The sequence below is a fragment of the Caretta caretta genome, chromosome 1, assembly GCF_965140235.1.
Source record: "Caretta caretta isolate rCarCar2 chromosome 1, rCarCar1.hap1, whole genome shotgun sequence".
Classification (NCBI taxonomy): Eukaryota; Metazoa; Chordata; order Testudines; family Cheloniidae; genus Caretta; species Caretta caretta.
Window position 1 is genome coordinate 245,854,512 of NC_134206.1, and position 25,276 is coordinate 245,879,787.

The 25,276-nt window shown below is 46.3% G+C and overlaps 1 protein-coding gene across 4 annotated transcripts; it reads right to left on the reverse strand.

The window, feature by feature from the left end:
- Nucleotides 1-222: 222 nt before the first annotated feature.
- On the reverse strand, nt 223-25,276 carry LOC125626461 (endogenous retrovirus group K member 9 Gag polyprotein-like). Of its 4 annotated transcripts, none has more exons than XR_012665887.1 (2): nt 25,183-25,276; nt 223-5,938 (listed from the first exon to the last, which is right to left on the reverse strand). XR_012665887.1 is itself a non-coding variant. In XM_048829534.2 (2 exons), the coding sequence occupies exon 2, from the start codon at nt 5,109-5,111 to the stop codon at nt 4,113-4,115; it is 999 nt and encodes a 332-aa protein (XP_048685491.2). In that variant the 5' UTR covers nt 5,112-5,938; nt 9,562-10,732; the 3' UTR covers nt 223-4,112. The 4 variants fall into 4 exon arrangements, 1 of the variants encoding a protein (XP_048685491.2); XR_012665885.1 differs by lacking the exon at nt 25,183-25,276 and adding an exon at nt 9,562-10,744 and having other exon boundaries at nt 223-8,506; XR_012665886.1 differs by lacking the exon at nt 25,183-25,276 and adding an exon at nt 9,487-10,744.

Sequence of the window (25,276 nt, forward strand, 5' to 3'; positions counted from 1 at the left end):
GAAAATACAGTGAGGGATTTATATACACACAGAACATGAAAAAATGGGTGTTATCATACACATTGTAAGGAGAGTGATCACTTAAGATGAGCTATTACCAGCAGGAGAGCCGGGGGTGGGGGGAAGAAAACCTTTTGTAGTGATAATCGAGGTGGGCCATTTCCAGCAGTTAACAGGAATGTCTGAGGAACTGTGGTGGTTCAATACAAGACAGGACACGGCTTTAGGCAAGCAAGCAGGCTGGTCTGCTGACGGGATTCCTCCTGTCAGCTTTTCCACCTCTCTTTTATTTCTCTCCCCCCTGCGCATTACATACTCCGACCGCAAAAGGCATCAACAAAGGAAATAATATGACTTTGATTAATATTCTTATTTACCACCCTCTATCTACTACAATCTTTGTTCTCAGGCCTTGAGCCCAGGCCAAGGAAGCTTCCCACGGTTGATGTCCTTTAATTGACTTCCCAATGGTCCATGTTCCCATGGTCCATGTCCTTGGACAGAGCAATGTGTGCATCGCTCCTACACAACAGTCAGGGTGTGCCCTGACTGTTTCCAGGTGCATGAATGCTACATGAACTCTTCATCCCCCCTTTTTTTGTTATTTGTGCTCAGCCATCTCATGGTAGCCATCAATTTGCTTTTGCAAGCGATTTAACTCCCGGACAGACAAGGACATAACTTGGGGAGCCTGCCAGGGTGGGTCTCTACAAAGCCTTAGCAAAGAGGGAATACATTGTATACAGCAGCAGCAAAATATAAGCCCAACAATCACAAACACAGCATAACCGAAAAGTTGTCGCAGCCATCCTAGAGAGGGCAGCCAACCTGTAAGCCAATTCCAAAAGCCCTCAAACCCCAGATCTTGGCGTATGTGTGCTGTAAGATTGGCTAATTCGGCCAGTCTAGTTTCTATGGAGCGACTATTATCAGTTAAATTAAAGCAACACATATGCCGAAACGTGGAACAGCCTAGATGGTGTTTCAAGAGCAGAAAATCAATGGCTGCTCTGTTATCTAAAATTGCATCCCTTAATTCGTGTTGCTCTGTGTTAAGTAGGGCAGTCGCCTGGGATGTTGTATTAATTGCCTTTGCCGCAAAACACGCCAGGTTATTCAAAGTTCTGGCTGTATAAGTGGCAAGCCCGGGGACTCCAACAACAGAGGCCGCTAAGGCGGTATACTCAGCGCGGCTAAAAAGATCAACATCTGCAACACAGTCTTCTGAAAGGGGTACACCTCTTTTACTGCGCTTTTGGCCGGCAAAAGGCAGAATGAGTGTCATTCTGCTGAGGCAGCAAAGGGTGTCATCGCTTAAATTTGTGGGAATATAACTAAAGGTGCATGAGCCGCAGGTAAAAAACCACGCTGATGGTAGGATGATATGGCCATAATTGTATGAAACATTCACGGCGTGGGAACAATTTAAAAAGGGTTGAGAAATTTGCCGACAGCCTAAGGGCACCTTTGTACTAGTGCAGTTGACCACACGCGCACAGGTGACATTGTTGGCCCCGGCCGGGTACGGTGTGTGGAGGGATATGGCCATGTGAGGCAAAGTATAATTGGCCGGGCCCCAATTAGCCATGCCAGAGTACTGGGAAGAGAGATTCGCGTAAGCAGCGAGCATTGTCTCATTCCCTATTTCCTCAGGGTGATGACATACTGGAATAAGGCATGTACCTAACAATTCTCCAGCTGCTACAGAATCAGATAAACAAAAGTAGGTAACATTTGCTATTGAAGCCAATCTTTCCCATAGGTTATATGTCATTCGGGCCCGTAACGGAGAAAGCGCTCCCGAGCCAACCCCTACAGGAAATAGCAGGCACAAAAGGCATACAATCAATACAGAATTAGCAGTAATTTGGGCGAGAATTGCCACAAACAAAGTCTCAGGAGTCTCTGGCTGTTGGTTTGCTGCCAGTCTTCGTTGAGCCGCGGCGACCAATGCTTTTACTGCTCCCCATGTCACGGGCTGGCTTGGGACGCTATGTCTCCTCCGTCTCCGTCCCGCTGTTGTCGACCCGGGAGGCACCGCGTTCTCCTCCAAGGTCAGCTGAAACTCCGGTATGGGGTTCGATAGCCCCTGGTGCCATGCCATGCTGCTTCAGTGCCGGTCGCACACACCGGGCCGGAACCCACAACAGTCCTGCAGGGAGAGACACAGCAGCATATCCCCGACCCCAAGTGATTAGAGGTACTGGACCCAGCCATTGCGGATCGGGCAGCTGACGGTAATAGACACGCGGTCTTTCCAGTACCTCGGATTTATGAAAATGCCGATCCGCAGGGGTCTGCTGATCTGCGTTCAGCGTTAAGTTATTTAAAGTGAACAAAAGGATATGCAATTGCTGCTGAATGTCTCCTAAGGTTCGGAGACGCAGCTCCCCTTGTTTTAACTGTTTGTCAAGCAAGGTTTTTAGCGTGCAATTTGCACGTTCAACAATGGCTTGGCCCGTGGAATTGTAAGGGATCCCGTGTGTGAGACGGACGTCCCATTGGGCACAAAAGGTGGAAAGGGCTGTGGAGCAATAGGCTGGGGCATTATCTGTTTTTATCTGGCCCAGGCGACCCATAACAGCAAAACAGGCTAGCAAATGGTGAATAACTTTGGGAGTGGCTTCTCCACGCTGTGGGGTCGCCCAGAGGAATCCCGAATAGGTATCAATGGAAACATGTAAAAACGAATAGGGGCGGAATTGTGGCACGTGAGTGACATCCATTTGCCACAGCTGATTCGCTGCGGTACCTCTGGGGTTAACGGCATAAGAAAAGGTAGGGGCAGCAGCGGCACAGTGGGGGCAGGAACGAACAATAGAACGTGCATGATCAGCAGGAATGTGAAACTGCCGGGGCAAAACAGAGGCAGACTGATGAAAAAAGGCATGGCTTTCAATGGGGTCAGAAAAAAGGGAATTTACCTCACCACGTAACGCGCGATCGGCGCGCGCATTGCCCTCAGTAAGTAGCCCAGGCAGAGGGGTATGACTGCGAATATGAGCAACAAAATAAGGGAAATTACGAGTGATGATGAGATACTGTAAAGACAAAAACAGGCGAAGAAGGTCCGCATCGATGTGAGGGGTGATGAGGGCAAGGGGTAAATGATCAATTACCTGATAAACATAATGCGTGTCCACGATCAGATTAAAGGGACAATCAGCAAAAAGTTGAAAGGCCAAAATAACAGCAGCTAGTTCCAAGGACTAGTGAAGCTCTCCAAGTGCTGTGCATGCAAATATTGTTCTACAAGTGAATGAAGCGCTTTCAGCTTTTCTAGGGGGAGGGGCCACGGGTCAATCCATACGGGCTCTAAGGATTGCCATACCAATGGTAATGCGGATGGCAAGATGGGTGAGGGAGGATTTCGGGCCATTATATATTAATATCGAGGGTGGTGTCCAGCTTTACAAGTAAGTCACGGCCCCAAATATTGAGGTGGACAGGGAGTACAAAAGGGCGGATTGTAGCAAGGGCACGGCCTCCTGGTTTAGAGACCATGACCCAAGACAAACTTTGGCGCTCGGGTTTGCTACCCCCGATCCCCCATAACTCTTTAGAAGGAACTGTTGGCCAACTGACCGGCCACTCTGGATCACAAATCACCGTAACGTCAGCTCCAGTGTCCACCAGTCCTGTAAAAGGAACATTATTTAAGAGAAGTGTTAACTGAGGTTTTGAGGGGCGGACCGACATTGTTAGAGCAACAAGTGGAGAGGACGTGTTGTGAGATGGCGACTGAGCCAGCGTCGATCCAAAGCCGCCTCCGCCCCGGGCTCGATCCTCTGCAGCTGGCACCTGATAGGGGACTAAAATCAATTGCGCAATTGACCGTCCACGCGGGAGCGACTGTGGAAGATGGGTCCATACCTGAACCTTAATAACACCGGTGTAGTCAGCGTCAATGACCCCTGGGATGACAAAAAAACCCTGTTTCCCAGCGTGTGAGCGAGGGAGAACCAGACCCACAAATCCGGCAGGGAGAGGTCCCGTCATCTGGGTAGGTATGGCGCAAACCTGCCCCGGCAACCGAAAGTCAGCGTCCTCCTGCATAATCAAATCAAGCCCTGCACTTCCGGCAGTCGCCGCCTTCATGGAGTCTATGGGTTTTAAAGCAGAGGAACAGTTGTCTGAGTGGGAAACACCCCCGTTTGGCCCTGGGTTCGGGGGGGACCCGTCGCGCGGTTTCCCGACCCGCTACGACACTGATTAGCCCAGTGATAGCCCTTCCGACACTTGGGGCACTTCTTTGAGGGGCAAGCGGGCGCCGTTGATGAGTGGCACTCCCGCTGAAAATGACCCTCCTTACCACAGCGGTAACAACGCTTCCCTTCCTTCCCGCTTTTCCGCAGGGCAGCAGCCAGAACTCCAGCCTTATGGGCTTGGGTTCCGATGTTTTGGCACGCCCGCAGCATGTCCAACAGCTCTAGAATCCCAGGGCTTGTCGCCTGGAGGGCACGGCGGCAATCCTCATTCGCATTTTCAACTGCCATTTTTAACAGGATCTCCTGAGCTGCTGCAGGGCTATCCACCTGTCGGAGGATAGCCTCCTGCAATCTGTTGGTAAAATCCATAAAGGACTCTGACGCACCCTGACGGATACTGGCAAAGCTTTTGGTAGGCTTGCCCGAATCCGGGACCTTCCGGAAAGCATGCTGGGCGCAGGTGGAAATAATGGGGAAGACAGCCTGAGGGAGTTGAGACTGCATCTGAACGGTAGCAAACTGGCCCTCCCCTACCAAGTGCTCATAAATGATACCTTGCTCTCTATATACCTGGGCTTGGCGTTCCGCCATCTGCCGATACTCACTAAGCCAAATAACATACTGACTGGGCATCAGCATCATGCGCAACAGCGCCTTCCAATCTTCAGGGATCAGGGTGTACCCAGTACCTAGCCCTTCAATGAGACCACTTACATATGTGCTAGTGAGGCCGAACTCGCGAATCGCTTTCTTTACGTCTCTGATCACCGAGTAGGGCAAACTGACCCAGTTTGCAACCTGGTTGCCCTGGCCATCATCCTGCCAGGTCACTGGACAGACTGAGACCAGATCAGCCAGCTCCTCTGCTGTAATATCTGAGCGAGTCTTCGCTGCGTGAACCATTTGTTGCACCAGCGAAAGCCCCTGAGCAGACGCGGACGACCCTCTGGGGGGCCCCGGAGCATGGGGCCCCACGAGGGGAGAGCGATCACACACCGGCTCCGGTGGGGAAGGCCAGGGAGGCGGTGGTAATAGAGACACTGGGGGCGAAGCAAGGGGAGGGATGGCTGCAGGAGCGGACGGGGGTGGCGGGATCGGCAGCCCCTCTGTTGGCGCGGGAGAGGGCCTTTCCGAGGCGACACGCTGTGTCGCATCGCCAGGAGGGGGGATGGCTGCAGGAGCGGACGGGAGTGGCGAGAGCACCAGCCTCGCGAGGGAGGGCCTGTCCGAGGCGACACGCTGTATCGCGTTGCGGCAGATGCGCCAGGCATGTAGAGCCTGCACGGGCGCCCGAGGCTCTTTATGCAATGTCTGGCCCAACCACTCCCAGTCCGCTAACTTAAGGGTTCCAGCTTCAGGGTATCACGGGCACTGGGCACTCACCTCCTGTAGCAGGAGAGTGAGTTCTCGAGTGGGGCAGTCATGCTGAGCCTTACACAGCAAATACTGTAGCTCACAGTGGTGTTGCACTTGCAAAGCAGAGAGGGAGCTTCCCATACTTACCACAATGAAAAATACTCACTGGGATCCGCGAAGCGGATGAGTGACGCGTCTGAAACCCTTGCCGGGCGAGGTGAGTGCTGAGGGTCCCACATTTGGGCGCAAGTTGTGGCGGTTCAATACAAGACAGGACACGGCTTTAGGCAAGCAAGCAGGCTGGTCTGCTGACGGGATTCCTCCTGTTGGCTTTTCCACCTCTCTTTTATTTCTCTCCCCCTGCGCATTACATACTTCCACCACAAAAGGCATCAACAAAGGAAATAATATGACTTTGATTAATATTCTTATTTACCACCCTCTATCTACTACAATCTTTGTTCTCAGGCCTTGAGCCCAGGCCAAGGAAGCTTCCCACGGTTGATGTCCTTTAATTGACTTCCCAATGGTCCATGTTCCCATGGTCCATGTCCTTGGACAGAGCAATGTGTGCATCGCTCCTACACAACAGTCAGGGTGTGCCCTGACTGTTTCCAGGTGCATGAACGCTACATGAACCCTTCAAGGAACAGTGGGGGGTAGGGAGGGGAATAAACATGGGGAAATAGTTTTACTTTGTGTAATGACCCATCCACTCCCAGTCTCTATTCAAGCCTAAGTTAATTGTAGCCAGTTTGCAAATTAATTCCAATTCAGCAGTCTCTCCTTGGAGTCTGTTTTTTGAAGTCTTTTTGTTGTAATATTGCGACTTTTAGGTCTGTAATCGAGTGACCAGAGAGATTGAAGTGTTCTCCGACTGGTTTATGAATGTTATAATTCTTGATGTCTGATTTGTGTCTATTTATTCTTTTACGTAGAGACTGTCCAGTTTGACCAATGTACATGGCAGAGGGGCATTGCTGGCACATGATGGCATATATCACATTGGTAGATGTGCAGGTGAACGAGCCTCTGATAGTGTGGCTGATGTGATTAGGCCCTATGATGGTATCCACTGAATAGATATGTGGACACAGTAGGTGACTTCTGGGTACTCTTCTGGCTCTGTCAATTTGTTTCTTCTCTTCAGCAGGTGGGTATTGTAGTTGTAAGAATGCTTGATAGAGATCTTGTAGGTGTTTGTCTCTGTCTGAGGGGTTGGAGCAAATGCGGTTGTATCATAGAGCTTGGCTGTAGACGATGGATCATGTGGTGTGGTCTGGGTGAAAGCTGGAGGCATGTAGGTAGGAATAGTGGTCAGTAGGTTTCCGGTATAGGGTGGTGTTTATGTGACCATTGCTTATTAGCACCGTAGTGTCCAGGAAGTGGATGTCTTGTGTGGACTGGTCCAGGCTGAGGTTGATGGTGGGATGGAAATTGTTGAAATCATGGTGGAATTCCTCAAAGGCTTCTTTTCCATGGGTCCAGATGATGAAGATGTCATCAATGTAGCACAAGTAGAGTAGGGGCATTTGGGGACGAGAGCTGAGGAAGTGTTGTTCTAAGTCAGCCATAAAAATATTGGCATACTGTGGGGCAATGCGGGTACCCATAGCAGTGCCGCTGATTGAAGGTATACATTGTCCCCAAATGTGAAATAGTTATGGGTAAGGACAAAGTCACCGTGACATTATCAGGGATACTGTTCCTGACGGCTTGTAGTCCATCTTTGTGTGGAATATTGGTGTAGAGGGCTTCTACATCCATAGTGGCCAGGATGGTGTTTTCAGGAAGATCACCGATGGATTGTAGTTTCCTCAGGACGTCAGTGGTGTCTCAAAGATAGCTGGGAGTGCTGGTAGCGTAGGGCCTGAGGAGGGAGTCTACATAGCTAGACAATCCTGCTGTCAGGGTGCCAATGCCTGAGATGATGGGGGCCCCCCAGGATTTCCAGGTTTATGGATCTTGGGTAGCAGATAGAATACCGCAGGTTGGGGTTCCAGGGGTGTGTCTGTGCAGATTTGTTCTTGTGCTTTTTCAGGGAGTTTCTTGAGCAAATGCTGTAGTTTCATTTGGTAACCCTCAGTGGGATCAAAGGATAATGGCTTGTAGAAAGTGGTGTTGGAGAGCTGCCGAGTAGCCTCTTGTTCATATTCTGACCTATTCATGATGATGATAGCACCTCCTTTGTCGGCCTTTTTGATTATGATGTCAGAGTTGTTCCTGAGGCTGTGGATGGCATTGTGTTCTGCATGGCTGAGGTTATGGGGAAAGTGATGCTGCTTTTCCACAATTTTAGCACGTGCACGTAGGTGGAAGCACTCTATGTAGAAGTCCAGTCTGTTGTTTCGACCTTCAGGAGGAGTCCACCTAGAATCCTTTTTGTAGTGTTGGTAGGAAGGTCTCTGTGGATTAGTATGTTGTTCAGAGGTGTGTTGGAAATATTCCTTGAGTCGGAGACATCGAAAATAGGATTCTAGGTCACCACAGAACTGTACCATGTTCGTGGGGGTGGAGGGGCAGAAGGAGAGGCCCCGAGATAGGACAGATTCTTCTGCTGGGCTAAGAGTATAGTTGGATAGATTGACAATATTGCTGGGTGGGTTAAGGGAACCATTGTTGTGGCCTCTTGTGGCATGTAGTAGTTTAGATAGTTTAGTGTCCTTTTTCTTTTGTAGAGAAGCAAAGTGTGTGTTGTAAATGGCTTGTCTAGTTTTTGTAAAGTCCAGCCATGAGGAAGTTTGTGTGGAAGATTGTTTTTTTATGAGAGTATCCAGTTTTGAGAGCTCATTCTTAATCTTTCCCTGTTTGCTGTAGAGGATGTTGATCAGGTGGTTCCTCAGTTTCTTTGAGAGTGTGTGGCACAAGCTGTCAGCATAGTCTGTGTGGTATGTAGATTGTAATGGATTTTTTATCTTCAGTCCTTTTGGTATGATGTCCATCTGTTTGCATTTGGAAAGGAAGACGATGTCTGTTTGTATCTGTACGAGTTTTTTCATGAAGTCGATAGATTTCCACTCACATCAGCCACACTATCAGAGGCTTATTCACCAATGTGATATATGCCATCATGGGTCATTTCACAAAGTAAAACTATTGCCCCATGTTTATTCCCCCCCACCACCCCCCACTATTCCTCAGACATTCCTGTTAACTGCTGGAAATGGCCCACCTTGATTATCACTACAAAAGGTTTTCTTCCCTCCCACCCCCTGCTCTCCTGCTGGTAATAGCTCATCTTAAGTGATCACTCTCCTTACAGTGTGTATGATAACACCCATTTTTTCATGTTCTGTGTGTATATAAATCTCCTCACTGTATTTTCCACTGAATGCATATAATGAAGTGAGCTGTAGCTCACGAAAGCTTATGCTCAAATAAATTGGTTAGTCTCTAAGATGCCACAAGTACTTCTTTTCTTAAATAATAATGTTACAATATGTTAGGATTGGTTAGTTAAATTTCAGGAAAATGATTGGTTAAGGTATAGCTAAGCAGAACTCAAGTTTTACTATACAGTCAATACAGGAAGTGGGTGGGTGTGTGGGTGGGGGAAATGGGAACAGGGAATGGGGGTGGGGAAATTGGAATCATGTTTTGCTAAAGGGGGTAATGGGAACAGGGACACAGGTAAGCCTCTGTGGTGTCAGAGCTGGGAAGGGGGACACTAAGGAAGGAAACTGGAATCATGCTTGCTTTGGAAGTTTACCCCAATAAACATTGAATTGTTTGCACCTTTGGACTTCGGGTATTGTTGCTCTCTGTTCATGTGAGAAGGACCAGGGAAGTAAGTGGGTGAAGGAATAAGAACCCTAACAATTATGTTCTGCGCATGGTGATCAGTCATATGCAGGACATTAACAGCAATCTTAAACTCTAAACTTTATACATAGTAACAGACATACACAGCACTGACACCCACCTTAATTATCCCAAATATACACACTCATTAATCCTATTTCTATTCTATATCCTGCCCTATAACTAGCATGCTTACTCTCCATAGGCTTCTCTCCCTCGCTCTGTCGAAGGCTTTTCTGTTCTGTCACTGGTACTGCAGCTGCTGTGGCTACTGCTTCTTCTTTCAGGTCTTCTTCTTTGGTGTTCTTTGCTCTTTTAGGTTTCTTTCTTTCTTCTGATCTGATCTTCTCCTGGCTCCCTATCTTGACTGAGTTTTGCCTGCTGAATGCCTGTCTTTCATTCAGTTTTACCAGCCACTAGATCCTTTCTGATTGGCTTCTTTCCCAATCCTGACATTAGCATCCTCTATCCTCCAATCATCTTTAAACCCTCTCTAATTGGTCCATACTTATAGTCCAATCGCAACTGCTAAATCTGGCTGTCAATCAAAGCTGTTTTACATAATGTCGAGGACTCGAACCCCAGACGGCACGGTTCGTTGTCTGACCGCAGAGAGACAGGCAACACCAGCAAGGTCCAAACACAAGCTCTTTATTGAGGAGTGCACACAACAATAGAGAGCGGCCCGTCTCCAAGGAGAACCAGCTGCCTCTTAGGTAAAACTAGTAGGTTTTTATAGACAGTTCTGTGGCATCACAGATTATTCATTAAGCAGCCCACCCTGCCCCCCATGTTAGTTAAAGTTCTCTTTCTCTATTATGCATGCATACCTATTCCCCTATTGTATATAGCTTTTAGCAAGTCATAATGCCTCACCAAACTTTCTTATCAGTATGGTTGTCAAACAGGAGATTAGGAGTTAAGAACAGACATTGAAAAGAAACAGGGAGTGGAGACAGTGTGTCTCCTTATCTAAACAAACCGTTCTCAGAACATCTGGCACAGGGAATGTAGGTCTCCCCTTATCTCACTCTCTGCAACTTGAACAAGTATTCTTTCATTCTACTTATCTCGTTCAGGGACTTTCCCAGCAACCTTTATTGGCCTGACTTTGGTTCGGTTGGCGTAACTGCTTCATGTTTAATTATTCTCACCTAACAATAACAAGTCTTAGTATTATGGTCTGTTTACTATTATGGTCTGGTGACCTTCCCCTAGCTTTGGACTGAGCATGCCTAACTGACCCCTCCTTGCAGTGTTGGAGTGATCCCTGCTGCTGCTGAGGGGGAGTGTTGGCGGGGCTGGCAGGCTCCCTGCCCGGCTCTATGCAGCTCCCCCGAAGCGGTGACATGTCCCTCATCTCCTAGGTGGAGGCGCGACCAGGGGACTCCACATACTGCTCCCGCCCCAAGTGCCAGCTCCCCAGCTCCCATTGGCCAGGAACTGTGGCCAATGGGAGCTGCAGGAGCAGTGCCTGCAGGCTGAGGCAGTGCACAGAGCCACCTGACTGCACCTCTACCTAGGAGATGAGGGAGGGAAATGTCGCTGCATCTGGGGAGCCCCCCAGAGGTAAGCACTACCCAGAGCCCTCACCCCCTCCTGTGCCCCAATCCTGAGCCCCCTCCCACACTCAAACTCCTGCTGATGCTGAGTGGGGGGTGTGGTGGCCCAAGACTGCCCCTGCAGTGGTCGGTGTAGCTGGCCCAGGGGTCAGCCACACCGGCCGCTGCAGAAGTCACAGAGGTTCTGGAATGTCACAGAATCCATGACCTCTGTGACAGACCTCTGTGCCTTCGGTATGAATAATCAGTTAAGTAGTTTTCTTTAACTTTCTTTAACTTCTTTAAGGTTTGTTTTATACCCTATTTCTTTTACACCATTATCCCTCAAACAACATTGCCCTTGCAGAAGCTACTGCCTTTAGCTGCCAAACCACTTATCTAGCTGTCCAAGTTGCCAGTCCTTTTGTCTCTCTTCACCACCTCTCAGGAATTCTGAAACCCATTACCAATTTGCATAGACCTGATTCTAGATAGGAATTGACCTTCTGGATGATACCAGTGCTCCATCTAATCCAGTATCCTGTCTCTGACAGTGACCAGTGCTAGAGGCTTGTAGTGGGACAGCTGCCCCACTCCTGAAGAACAGGGGTTAAAAGCAGCCCTGGAGAGGGCTGCGGCTGTGAAAGGCTAGGCTGATTGGGGAAGCAGCCACAGCTGTGGCCAGCTCAATCTGGGCCCAGTTGGCCCTTATAAGAGGGCTCTGGTCCAGGAGCTGAAGGAGTCTCTCTCCAGCCCTGGAGGGCGAGGGCTTGGGCAGGGCAGGGCAGGGCAAGGCAAGGCAAGGCAAGGCAAGGCAAGGCAAGGCAAGGCGAGGCGAGGCGAGGCGAGGCGAGCTGGGGAGCTCCAGCCTGGTAAACCCCCAGGCTGCAGGCCTTGTTAAGGGCCCAAAAGGTACTGGGGCTGCAGAGGGACAGCCCAAGGATAGGCAAAGCAGCAGGTCCTAACTCCTTGCCAATGATGAGTGGCCATTAGAGACTGCAGTCTGCCCCAGTGACTGGGGGCAAGATGATGACTGGCAGTAGCCACTGAGGCAAGGTGGGGCTAGAGGGTTGGGGGTTCCCATGGGAGGGAAGACCCAGACAGTGGGTTACTGCTGGGGGCAGAACCCTGAGGTAAAGGACACCGGGGACTAGGGGGGACATGTGGGCCTGATGCAAGCAAGACATCAGCCAGCAGAGGGTGCTCTGGAGCTGGACAGAACTAATTCCCAGGACAACCAGCAGCAGGTGCCACACCGGTGAGTCGTCGCTCCGCTACATGGCTACAGAAGAAGGTGCAAGAAACTTCATCACCACTATGAAATAACCTGTCCATAAGGGAAGTTTTTTCCTTGCCCTGGTCAATTAGTGGTTGATCTACATGACCTGTAGTACAAAGGCTTATTATCTGTTATAAATGTTTATCCTAATATAAATCTGAATTTTTTTTTATCCAGAAAATGTCCAACCTTAGCTAGGTGCGTATGCGTAAAATTATTACGTATTTGAAGAAGGTATAGGTGTACCTCTATATGTAATATAGGTGTGTGCATCTCTATATATGTAATATCTTTTCTGTTTTCAAAAGTTAGCCTGCATAATGAAGTACATATTCAGACTTCCAGAGTAACATGCTTTCTTACCATTTCTCCTTTTAGACCTGTTTAGCCTCAGACCAAATGTGATTTATTTTGATAAAAGCATGAGAAATTCTTTGTTTGAATTAGCTGAGAAAGAAAAACATGCCTTTTCTCATCTTAATCAAGTCATATATCACTTTTAAAAAATATGTTTTGGGCTCTCTACTAACCCCAAAACAGCTGAATAAGTCTTCCATTGGAACAGTCTCCTAGCTCAGGTCCCAGTCCTGTAAACTGCTCTATCAGGTAGACCCTTGCACTCAATGCAGAGCCCCACTGATGTCAGTGAGGAAATGTGTGTGTATAGGGACCTGCCTGCATGGAGTAGCTTGCAGGATTGGGGCATATTACTGGATAATAAAAGTTTAAAAGAGATGTGTTTGTTTTTTTTTTAATTTAAAAATTGTCACTGGACCTCAGGGAGCTCTGTGCATCATGGAAAACCACATCCTTTAAGCTCCAGAGCCATCCCCTAATATCCATTTCCATCCAGGGCCTCTGACCAACCCTCCCTCAATAAAGGAACAGGTACCCCAAAATCTCTGGAATGTCAGAAGGCAAAAATTTGTCTACAGGGAGCGCTACATGTAGCCGAAAAACAAGGAGAACAGAGGCCCCACACCATCTGAACAAGATGGTTGCTGCTCAGGGAACTGTGTCTATGATGGCTGTGCTGCAGAAAGTTGCTGCAGATACAGTAAATATTAATGCCACAATACCTGAAGAAGAGCTCTGTGTAAAGTTTGAAAACCTGTTTCTCTCACCAACAGAGGTTGGTGCAATAGAAGAAACTACTACCTCTCCCACTTTGTCTCCACAATACAATTGACTGTTACCCCAATTAACTCCTCTCTGCTAGTGCTAACAGGACAGGTGAATGATGCAGAAGAGAATATCATTGGTGGAAAATCAGGTACTTGGTCTTTCTGCCCAGGTGCAAAGAAGCCTTACAGACTTACCTACTCTTAAAGCTAAGGTGGCAGACCTGTAGGGAAGGTCTCACCGCAATAATTTGAGACTTATTGTTGTACGTGAAGGAGCACAGAGAAAGGCAACTCCTTAGAATTTGTTCTCCAGCTCCTTTCAGAAGTTCTCTGCCTGCTAGATGATTTTAAATTTGGTTTAGAGAGAGCACATCAATCCCTGGCACCTAAGTGAGCCTCAAATGCCAAACCATGTGCACTGATTGTCAAATTTAGTGTAAAAGAAAAAATAATGCAGCTAGCTTGTGAAAAAAGAAAAGAAAACAAGATGATGTTTTGAGAGTTTGCAAAAGATGTGGTTAAAGAGATCAGCTTTTAGAAGAGCAAGCGAATTTGCCAAGCAGCAGAAACTGAAATATTGTATGTTTCCAGCTGAGTCTCATGTCAGTGTTGGTGAAGAAATGCATCCGTTTGAAAAGCCACAAGAATCACATCATTTTTTAAATAGCCAGCAGTGAATTAAGTTCCTGTTCTGTTTTATATCAAGTTTACTTCCCAGTTATGTCTGCCCTACTTGCATTTATGGACTTATCCAATTACTGTGACGAAGGGCAGGTCCACACTTAGCAGTGTTGATGCCACGCTTTGCTGCTGTAGTGCTTAAATGAAGATGCTCCTATGCTGATGGGAGGGCTTCTCCCATTGGCATAGTTAATTCACTTCTGCAAGAGGCTGTCCCACCAACATAGCGCTGTCTACACTGGGGGTTAGGTCGTTATAACTATGTCGCTCAGGGTTGTGGATTTTTCACATTCCTGAGTGATGTAGTTCTACCACTAAGTCTGTAGTGTAGACCTGGCCTAATTAATTACTTATCTGTGTTATCTCTTCTGCTCCAAGCTTATGCTTTATTGACTTTTGGGACACGTATATCAATTCTCATCAAACAGCTGGATGTGAAGCACCCTAGCAGGGAAGCTAAGGAAACTCCTCATCCCAAATGCCAGTGAACTGACTATGGAAAGGATTTATTTAAATTGTGTATTAGCACTATTAAGTGCTATTGTGCATGTATGTGTTGGGGAAATTAATGAAACATTTGACAACATCCCTAAATCAGCATGAACTGTTTGTTTGTGATTATACAAGGCCTGTGTGTTAGCTCTGCAAAGGAATAGACCGGGGCAAGGACAGCTCCCTGTTTCTCTGTAGAAATGTGAGATCTTTAATACCACTCTTTAAAATTGGTGCCGGGGGAGACCCTGCTGTGTCACTGTACCTTATTGCTGGGGATTTTCAAAGCCCGGCAGCCTGACCTTCCATGTGCTAGAAATGCAAGAGAAGGTTCTTCTCCCTTCAAGGCATCATGGAAAGCTGCACGGGAGCTGAGCAATGTAGTTTTACACCCTATAGTCCAACAGAGCAGAGGAGGTGACCAAGGGTTGCTGATTTACATGCAGTGACTTCTGGCCTCCCTATCACCTTCTACTTTGCCCCTGTTTGCCCCTTTTTTCCATGTCCCCTACCTTGCTCTCCCTGCATGCCCTCCTTTTGTCTCTCTACTTCCCCAGTCTCATTCCACATCCCCACTTGCTCTGAAACCCCCCTCAGCTACTTCAGCCCCTTCCCCCCAACCCCTTCTATAAGCTGAAACACTAAGTGCATGACCATGAAGTATGAAGTTAATATAGAAGTGTCACTTGTTCAATTGGATTGTTTTTTGGTGCAGTAATTTACAGTGTGTGGGAGCAGTTAAATTTCTCCCCCTTGTTAGCTGTATGGTTATTTAGTACAGGGAAGGGAAACTAAATGTGTGGTTGTACACTAAAAGAGGGAGGGGGCATGAGACTCTGGGCAAATAATCCCCACAACATACAATGTCTCACTTAGTGCACCAAGCAGTATTCCCAGTACTCTGGTGTTTGGTTTGGCAAACTGAAAAGATTGCAAATTAGGGGATAATACACAGGCATATCCTTGAGATAACGGGTTAAGAAATATTACATTTGTGGAATGTGTGCTCCCTTTCTATCTCCTTAAAATGTAGCTACTACTTTGTGGTATGGGAAAAGTAGGATGCCTGTTAAAATACAGGAAATAGTAATAATAATTTAAACAATGGATTTTGGCAGAGCTCCCTGCCTGGTTGGTATGTCTGCACGGCCCAGGACCTCAAGAACTTATGCATTGGTTTAGTTTTGTCTACAGTGTTAAGTGTTTGATAATTGCTGCATTTTCATCGTGGTCTATTATGCTTGGTATTAAGTTGTTACATATTTGGTTGTTATGTGTTTTTATGTTTTTGTTTTAACTTGTCTTTTTTGTGCTCTTCCCTCCCCCTTTCCAGAGCCCTCTTCTCCCTGTTCCCTGGAATTCGAAGACTTTCCCTTCCCAAGCAATAGTCTTCCTTGGCAGGTTCCTTCTGTTACCTGCCTGGTTCAAGATATTCAATTCCGGAGTCTTTAAGTATTTAAACAATAGCTTTTTATTTTAGAAATGAAATAATAAACACTGGTCAGGCAGAGTCACGATGGGGCAACCTTGCTAGCACATAACTCACAGCCAGATGATGCCAAAGAAGAACTGGTAACAGTTTACAGAATATATATTAACAATTGACCAATCAATACAGAGCATGAGGGAGTTATTGATAGGTAATCAGATTAACAAATCAGGAACTGTTGCTGGGTAAGCCAGTAACTGTTGCTGGGCAGAGTAAGAACTCTTAGAATATAAGAAGGGCTGTACTGGGTCAGACTAAAGGTCCATCTAGCCCAGTATCCTGTCTTCTGACAGTGACCAATGTCAGGTGCCCCAGAGGGAATGAACAGAACAGGTAACCATCAAGTGATCCATCCCCTGTTGCCCATTCCCAGCTTCTGGCAGACAGATTCTAGGGACGCAATCCCTTCCCATCCTGGCTAATAGCCACTGATGGACCTATCCTCCATGAACTTATCTAGTTCTTTTTTGAACCCAGTTGTAGTCTTGGCCTTCACATCATCCTCCAGCAATGAGTTCCACAGGTTGACTGTGCATTTTGTGAAGAAATACTTCCTTTTGCTTGTTTTAAACCTGCTACCTATTAATTTCATTTGGTGACTCCTAGTTCTTGTGTTACAAGGTGTAAATAACACTATCTTATTTACTTTCTCCACACCGATCATGATTTTATAGACCTGTCATATCCCCCCCTTAGTTGTCTCTTTTCCAAGCTGAAAAATCCCAGTCTTATTAATCTGTCCTCATATGAAAGCGATTCCATACCCCTCATCATTTTTGTTGCCCTGTTGTGAGCCTTAGTATTCAAGATGTGGGCATACCATGGATTTATATAAAGGCAATATATTTTCTGTCTTATCTATCCCTTTCCTAATGATTCCCAATATTCTGTTTGCTTCTTTGACTGCCACTGCACATTGAGTAGATGTTTTCAGAGAACTGTCCACAATGACTCCAAGATCTCTTTCTTGAGTGGTAACAGCTAATTTAGACCCCGTCATTTTATTTGTATAGTTGGGATTGTTTCCCAATGTGCATTATTTTGCATTTATCAACATTGAATTTCATCTGCCGTTTACTTGCCAATCGCCCAGTTTTGTGAGATCCCTTTGTAACTCTTCACAGTCTGGTTTGGACTTAACCATCGTGAGTAATTTTGTACCATCGGCAAATTTTGCCACCTCACTGTTTACCCCTTTTTCCAGGAATATAGCCTCTGTCTCATCTTTCCCTGAGACCAACCCAGGGAAGAGGGGGTATCAGTTACCTAACTGTAGTGGGGACCCAGGGAGAAGAACCTTTCTTCCTTGTTTACCTGCCTTCTTAATGCTGCCATTTGAGCTGGTAATGCCCCTTGTGTCTCCCAGAGGTTTTTTTGAGCAAATCAGGAGATCACAGGTTTTTTACCCCAACTATATCCTCGAATCCTGGTTGAGTGTGGTTAGCCCTAACCTTTGGTTGCCTTTTGCACCTCTTGCCCTAAAAAATACCTGTCCTGAAACCTCAAGACTTCCCTTCACAAACAGACTAGAGCAGATACTAGGAACAGTCATAAAGGTCATGTCTAATGATGAGTTTGGACAGACCAAAATTATATTTATGCTGACTGGGCTGGCTTTTGACCTAGCTTTTGTCTGGCATGTTGCTTTTGTGACTTGTTTTTATGAGATCTTAAGTAATGTTTATAAGTTGCTGTTTGAGACCAGGGTGATATGTTCTGACCACAGAATGCGGGCAAGAAGACAGGAAATAATGCAAAAAGCTCGTTCAGGAAAGATATATCGAGTCCCTATATCAAGTAAATGGTAAAATGACTTGATCAAATATATGCATCATATGAGCAGTGCACAACAACATGAAAAAGTGTGGACCGCAAAAGCTATGCAAACTGAAGCTTGTGCATGCATATTGTATGAATTGCATAAGACATATAATACTTAGGACCCTACCAAATGCACGGTTCATTTTGGTCAATTTCATGGTCATAGGATTTAAAAAATCATAAATTTCATGATTTCAGCTATTTAAATCTGAAATTTCAGGTGTTGTAATTGTCCTGACCCGAAAAGGAGTTGTGGGGGGGTCGCAAGGTTATTGTGGGTGGCGGGGTTGCAGTACTGCTACCCTTACTTCTGCACTGCGACTGGCAGTGGTGCTGCCTTCAGAGCTGGGCAGCTGGAGAGCGGTGGCTGCTGGCTGGGATCCCAATTCTGAAGGCAGAGCTGCTGCCAACAGCAGCGCAGAAGTAAGGATGGCCTGGTGTGGTATTGCCACTCTCACTTCTGAGCTGCTGCCTGCAGAGCTGGGCCCTCAGTCAGCAGCTGACACTCTCCGCCACCCAGCTCTGAAGCCAGCAGTGCAGAAGTAAGGGTGGCATGGCATGGTATTGCCACCCTTACTTCTGTGCTGCTGCTGCTGGTGGGGCGCTGCCTTCAGAGCTGGGTGCCGGCCAACACCCACCACTCTCCAGCCTCACAGCTCTGAAGGCAGCACAGAAGTAAGGGTGGCAATACCACAATCCCTCCTAAAATAACCTTGCGACCCGCCCCCCCGCAACTCCCTTTTGGGTCAGGACCCACAATTTGTGAAATCTGTATAGTATAGGGTAAAAGCACACAAAAGACCAGATTTTACAGGCAGAGACCAGATTTCATGGTCTGACACATTTTTCATGGCCATGAATTTGGTAGGGCCCTAATAATACTTAACGTTAATTGGCAGGTAACAAATGAATATGTAGTTTGGATGTCTATGCTTTTGTTAAAATGTAAGGGTGTAGCTGGAGTACTATAGGAGAAATTCATCATGACTCCCCTACCTCCCAAGAGAAGGTAACTGATCCCTATATTTTTCTATGTCTTTCATTTCTTTCTTCAGTATTTTCATGGGAAGGTATGCCCCTGGTTCAAATAAAATGTTTGAATTAATCAACTCAAGTGTCTCAAACCAAGTGTGGGGGATTCTCACTCCACCCTGAGGAGCAACCTGAGATGGCTACTTACCTAGGTTAACTGTCGGTGGGTCACAGATGGCTTCTCAGGCCGTTAAGGCCTAGCCACTTCCATGGACATGACTGATAACAACGTTGTCTCTTACTGATGCGCACACTCCCTTAATGTTACTTAGGCATTGCAAAGCTCAGCCTCCCTTACAACTTTTAGCCCAGCAATTGGGGCACTCACCTGGGACATGGCGCTGTCTGATGAAGGGAAGGGATTTAAATAAGGAGTCACCACTTCTCAGGTGAATGCCCTGATCACGGGGCTATGGGATATGCTGTTGGGAGTTTCTCTCTTGTTGATGCTGTTCCACTTTAAATAATTGACACATTAAATAATAATTAGGTCGGAGCCTGAGAATCACACTCTAGTTCTTGAAGCCCAGACTTTTTGCCATGAAAGGAGATAGGCTTAGGACATACCCCTCTCAGTGGCATCTTCCATTGGCCTCCTTAGGTGGCTCCCCACCTAGCTTGCTGGTTTTTATGGATCTCATTCTAAGGCACCACTGTCTCCCCATGCATTAAATATCAGGATGGCCCCTGGACCAGAGAAGTGGAGTCACTGCCCACTTAAAAGATGTGAACCATACAGAGTAGGGTTAGAGAATAGAGGACGACTCAGGAACAAGATGGGTCAAGTGCCGTCATACCATTGATGAAATAATTTCTCCAACGTGGACAGGCCGTTCGGCAGCAAAAGAAGTACAAATCTCTGCCACTTCAGGCTTGGCTTAACCAGATGGATAAACAGTTGAGCACTTCCAAATGACTATCTCCCACAGTAAAAAAGCTGCAAGTTCCATCCTATGATGGATAAAGATACCAGTAAATATCACCTGAATTCTAAAACTAAGACCAATCCTATGATTTACAGAGTTTAAGGAGAAGGTATGAAAATCCTTCTGCCTAGTGATTCAGGGACTCTCAAATCACTCCAATGCCCCACTAATGTGAGTGGCTGTCCATATGTGTCCGTTTGTCACAAACCATTCCCCAAAGTAGACCTCTAAGTCCCTATTATGTAACTAGTAAGAGATCTCCGTGTTAAACCAGTGCGATTTTGAAGCAGCTATAAGTGTGACTAAGTCATTCTGTATTTGTGCAAGACTGCCAGAAAAGTACAGGTATTACGTCGAAGTGGGGATGTATGGGACTGGTTTCACTCTCAAAACTTTAATGTAGATAAAGAAACCTACATAGAAGTAAAAGGTGAAACCATTTAAATTGTTCCTGAGTGCATTTTAATGTTTTAATTACCTAAAACAACTCCTTATTTTTGCTACAGCTTTGCTGAATCAGGACATAAATAGCTAGATTACATAGCTATACAGATGAACAGGAAATATAAATCCTAAAGATGAACAATAGGAGTGACAAAATAATTGAGCAATAGGAACCAATAAAATACTGGTCTGTGCTATAGTTCAGATTGTACATAAATTAAATTAGATTTAGGGAATCCGCCTGTATAGTATAGTTCTTCAAAGGAAAAATAAAAAGGGTTTGTGCCCTTTTTTTGCTTCAGTATGATATATAAAGGAGGTCTAATTTTTTTTTAAATATTTGAGTTTTTTGCATTAGATTAGAATTTAAGGTCCTGTCTAGCTGGAAGACTACATGATGACTGGAGAAAAAGTGCAATAACTCCACCAGAAATGTGCTGAAACTAGAATTTAGGAAATTACACAATATCTTCGTCAGGAGACATAAGTACATTGTTGAAGAAGCAGTTAAAAATGTCATTGTAGTCAGGATGTGGTTATAGCAATACACCAGTACAGGATATTTCTTAGGGATTTCCAATAGAAAGGTTTCCACTGAATGTCATGTACTTTGGATCAGACTATTTGGACTATTGCTAGATACCTCAGGTTAAAACAACAAGAAGTACTTGTGGCACCTTAGACTAACAAATTTATTTGGGCATAAGCTTTCGTGGGCTTAAACCCACTTCATCAGATGCATGGAGTGGAAAATACAGTAGGAAGATATATCTAACAGTACATGAAAAGATGACAGTTGCCTTACCAAGTGGGGGGTCGAGACAATTCAATTAAGGTGGGCTATTATCAACAGGACAAAAAATCACTTTTGTAGTGGTAATCAGGGTAGCTCATTTCAAACCGTTGACAAGAAGGTGTGAGTAACAGTAGGGGGAAATTAGCATGGCGAAATTAGTTTTTAGTTCTTGTTGTGACTTAAGAACTAAAAACTAATTTCCCCATTAGATAGAACTGGTGGTCTGAGTTAAGTTAAATGAAGTTAATGGAGCGGAGTGATATTGGGCAATGGCTGGTGGCCTGATTCCAGCATTTTGGGATCTTACTGTTGAATGTATGGCAACAGATGGGTCTGCCAACCATGCTTGTCCCTTTGGCCCCCGATTCTTAAAGTACTGCGTGGAGACCTGTTTTCATAGACCCGCAATCCCTCAAGCTGACCTGGTATAACAGTTAATTGAAAGTCATGGTGTAGCGGCAAGGTTGTGGAAGATTGGCGAGGAGCTAAGTGGTGGACTGAGTACTTGACTGGATGTAAGTGGAGGATGCAGGCAGTTGCAATGAACTTTGTCTGACAGACCCTGCCAAAAGATATTGTAGCATAGCTCAGCATATTTTTGCCTATAAACAAGATAATGTAATAAGCATAAATCATACATATAAGAATGTAACCAGCTGTTGACCCTATGTAACCCTGAGATAAGTGCAGAGAATATAGCGCGGAAGAGGACTCCCCCACGGCAGAGTCCTGCCTGGTCAGCTGTCCCGAATGGCCAGAGTCCTCTACAGCCCCTCCACGCGTCCTCTGGGCTCCCTGCGCAGATTGGAGCATAAGTTCTTCCTTCCTCCCTTCAGTAAAGCGTAGTTTACTATTCTTAGGCCTGAGTGTCCTCCTTTCGCTGATATCCCCCATCTTCCCCCCGTCCTTGCGGGCACAGATGGCCAGTGCTGTTGCCTCACACCTTCTCTGTAATTTGAAGACCAAAACTGGCCAGCTGACTAAACAGAAGGTTCAGAAAAAGCTCTTTCCAAACATCCAACAAGAGTCCTGCTACTTCACTGCTATCATCTCCATATACTGCAGAAGAAATAAACATGGCCCTCATGGCCACTAAAAGCAGGAAAGCTGCTGGCAAGGACAGCATTTATCCCAAATTCTTTAAGAATCTGGGCACAAAGGGACAAGCATGGTTGGCAGACCCATCTGTCGCCATACATTCAACAGTAAGATACCCAAAATGCTGGAATCAGGCCACCAGCTATTGCCCAATATCACTCCACTCCATTAACTTGCAAGTTGTGGAGAGGAGTCTTACCCCTATCTTTGAGGCCAAAGGAACAGGTCAGTTTCAGACCGGGAGGAAGTTCCTGCGACCATGTTCTCGCCATTACTAATCATGTTGAAGTTGGCTTCCAACAGAATTAAAAAAACTGGAGACGCATTGATAGGTTTATCTGCGGTCTATGACACCATATGGAGATATGGGCTATTGCTGAAGGCATTAAAGGTCATCAAATGCCATAGCACTATACAACTCCTGACCACAATGTTGAGCAACCATAGATACCACATCCTTTGACTGGACAGATCAGCAAAGCACACATGCTCGATGGTCTACTTCTAGGATCTGTGCTGGCTCCTTCACCGTTCAACATTCACATGAGTGATTTGTCTGATACAATTTTGCATAAATTCATTTATGCTGATGACATTGCTTTTGTGGTACAAGACAAAGACCTCACTACTGTTGGAGACACCCTTTCCACCAATCTCAGGATAAAGATGGAATGGTTTCAGGACTGGAAGCTGCTCCCAGATGCCTCCAAAACTTTGGTAATAGCCTTTCATCTAAACAACAAAGATGCCAACGAACCATTCAATGTCACCTTCCGTGATCAACAGGTCTGAAAAGAGCCCTATCCTAAATAGTTGGGAACAGAAGCTTGACTTTTAAAGTTCATCTGGAAAAGACACGAGAAAAGGTAAAAGCAAGGATTAGTCTCATCTAAAGACTTGCAGGCACAACATGGGGTGGTGATGCACACAGCTTTGAACTATGATTCTAACATTGATACACTTGAGTACATAATATTGTGCTCCAGTCTAGGCAGGCAGCTCACGTACCAAACTCTGGATGCACAGCTTAATGCCATTATGGTAATCATAACTGGAATATTAAAATCAACAAGTATTCAATGGCACATGCATCCCCACCCAAGTTCTGGAGGGACACACATAGCCTGTGAGTACAATTGAACCATGGACAACTTGAACTTACCAATTCATAAGGACCTCCAGAAACTTCTATCATGGAGTTACAAGGTCTGGCTTATGCCCCAACCTGTAATGAGTGTCTTGAAAGTGACCCCTCAGTGTGCCAAAAACCAGGGTTCCACCAAGTTCCATAAGGGCAGGCCCATGGCCTTCAGGACTCCAAGGTTGGGCCTTCAGGCACCAGCAATCCTTGTCTCTCTCTCCATGACTCCCTGCCAGGTATCCAGGCGAGCCAGATTCCTACAGGAGATTTATACTGTACACCTTCAGGGCCCAGTGCTCTCAGTGATTATTTATAGTGACAACAGGCAGTTGTTTTAGAACAAGGTAGCAATTTATTAGTCTCCTGGCACACAAAATATGAAAGTCCTTAGGTCAATAAAGAGAGGCAGAAGATATGCCATAGTCTACCCTGGCCACGCCAGTGCATTCAGCATTCTGGACTCCATTTCTGGCTCTGATTCCTTCCCTTTGACCTTATTCCTGGGTGGGAACCCTGTGTCTCATCAAAGGACATCCCTTATTCCAGCCACTTGACAACTTTCTCCTCTATCTAAGTTCACATGTTCTAACTGCTGAGGTTTCTTGCTGTTAGGTGTTGATTGTTCAGCAATTAGAGGTCTCATGGTCTGTGCAGATCCTCTGTTGATCTGGGTTGTTTCAACAAGTTCTTTAATGACCCATTCTTTCCACCCGAGACAACTAGCCAATACACACACACACACACACACCCCTCATGTCTCCTGCTGGGCTCAAAGAGCCGCATTAGTCCTTTTGCATGGACTAGGTAGCAATGCTAAGGACATAGGGAAACTGAAGCACACATAGGCTTCATGAAACTATTACAGCAAATTCCTACTTCATCACACCTTCCGAATGCATTCCTGAAATTTTGCAAGCCTTTTTGGATCAGGCTAAAACTTTGAAAGCATCCTCGTTCAATCCTGAGGCACACTGAAAAGAATTCTGGGATAATGCTAATGTTCCAAATAAACACTGGATTGCCAACCCCACAAAGGAACTTCTGCACTGAACCTTTTCAGAATATTGCATGGCAGATGCAGTCACCCCATACATCTCTAGAAGATGGGAGAGAATGCACAAATGTCTGTGGACACCACTTGCTAACTTTCAATGCAATCCATAGTTTGCATCTGTTTCAATAATTTGCCAGTGGCATCTCAGGCTATGTCTATACTACTGCTGGATCGACGCTGCAGCAATCGATGTACCGGTGGTCGATTTTAGCAGTTGTAGTGAAGACCTGCTAAATTGATGGCAGAGTGCTCTCCAGTTGACCCCCATACTCCACCAAGAGTGAGAGGAGTAAAGTAAGTCACTCTCCCGTCAACCCAGCGCCATGTAGACACCACAGTAAATCGACTTAAGCATAGGCGTGGGAAGTATGGGTGCGGGGTTGCTGCAGAACCCCCAGGTTTTGCGCCTAGCATGCTGGCCCCATGCCTCTGCTGCCCACGATCCTGGCTGTGGGGCCCACTGCAGTCCTGGCTGCCTGCCCTGCATGCTGCCGGTCCCAGCTTTAGGGAGCAGTGAGGGGCATGGACAAGGGAAAAGGGGGTGTTTCCAAAAACTGTTCCAGTGCCACTGGACCTAAGCTATATTGACTCCAGCTACATTATTCACATACATTATACACAGGGAGTTGTGTAACTTAGGTCGATTTACCGCAGTAGTGTAGACGTAGCCTCTGTTACCCGGGGTTCTTTCAACCCAAAGATCTTGGTAACTCTTACTCTGTGCGAGGTGGTGTCAGGAAATAAATCAAGGGAGACACGGCCATCTGACTGATAGATGGCTGGCACAAACAGGACAACACAAGAGTGCTTTCACTTTAAAGATAAACTTTACTTACTCTCAAGCACTTAGACATGTCCGCAACAGGCTAGTAAAACACACCCAAACCCTCAATAATTACCAAAGCCGGGTGTGGCTCTAGAGTGGCACAGCGGCAGCCTTCTGGTGGCCAATCTTCCGTCTATCAGCGGGGACCACAGGATGCGTCCAGAGGG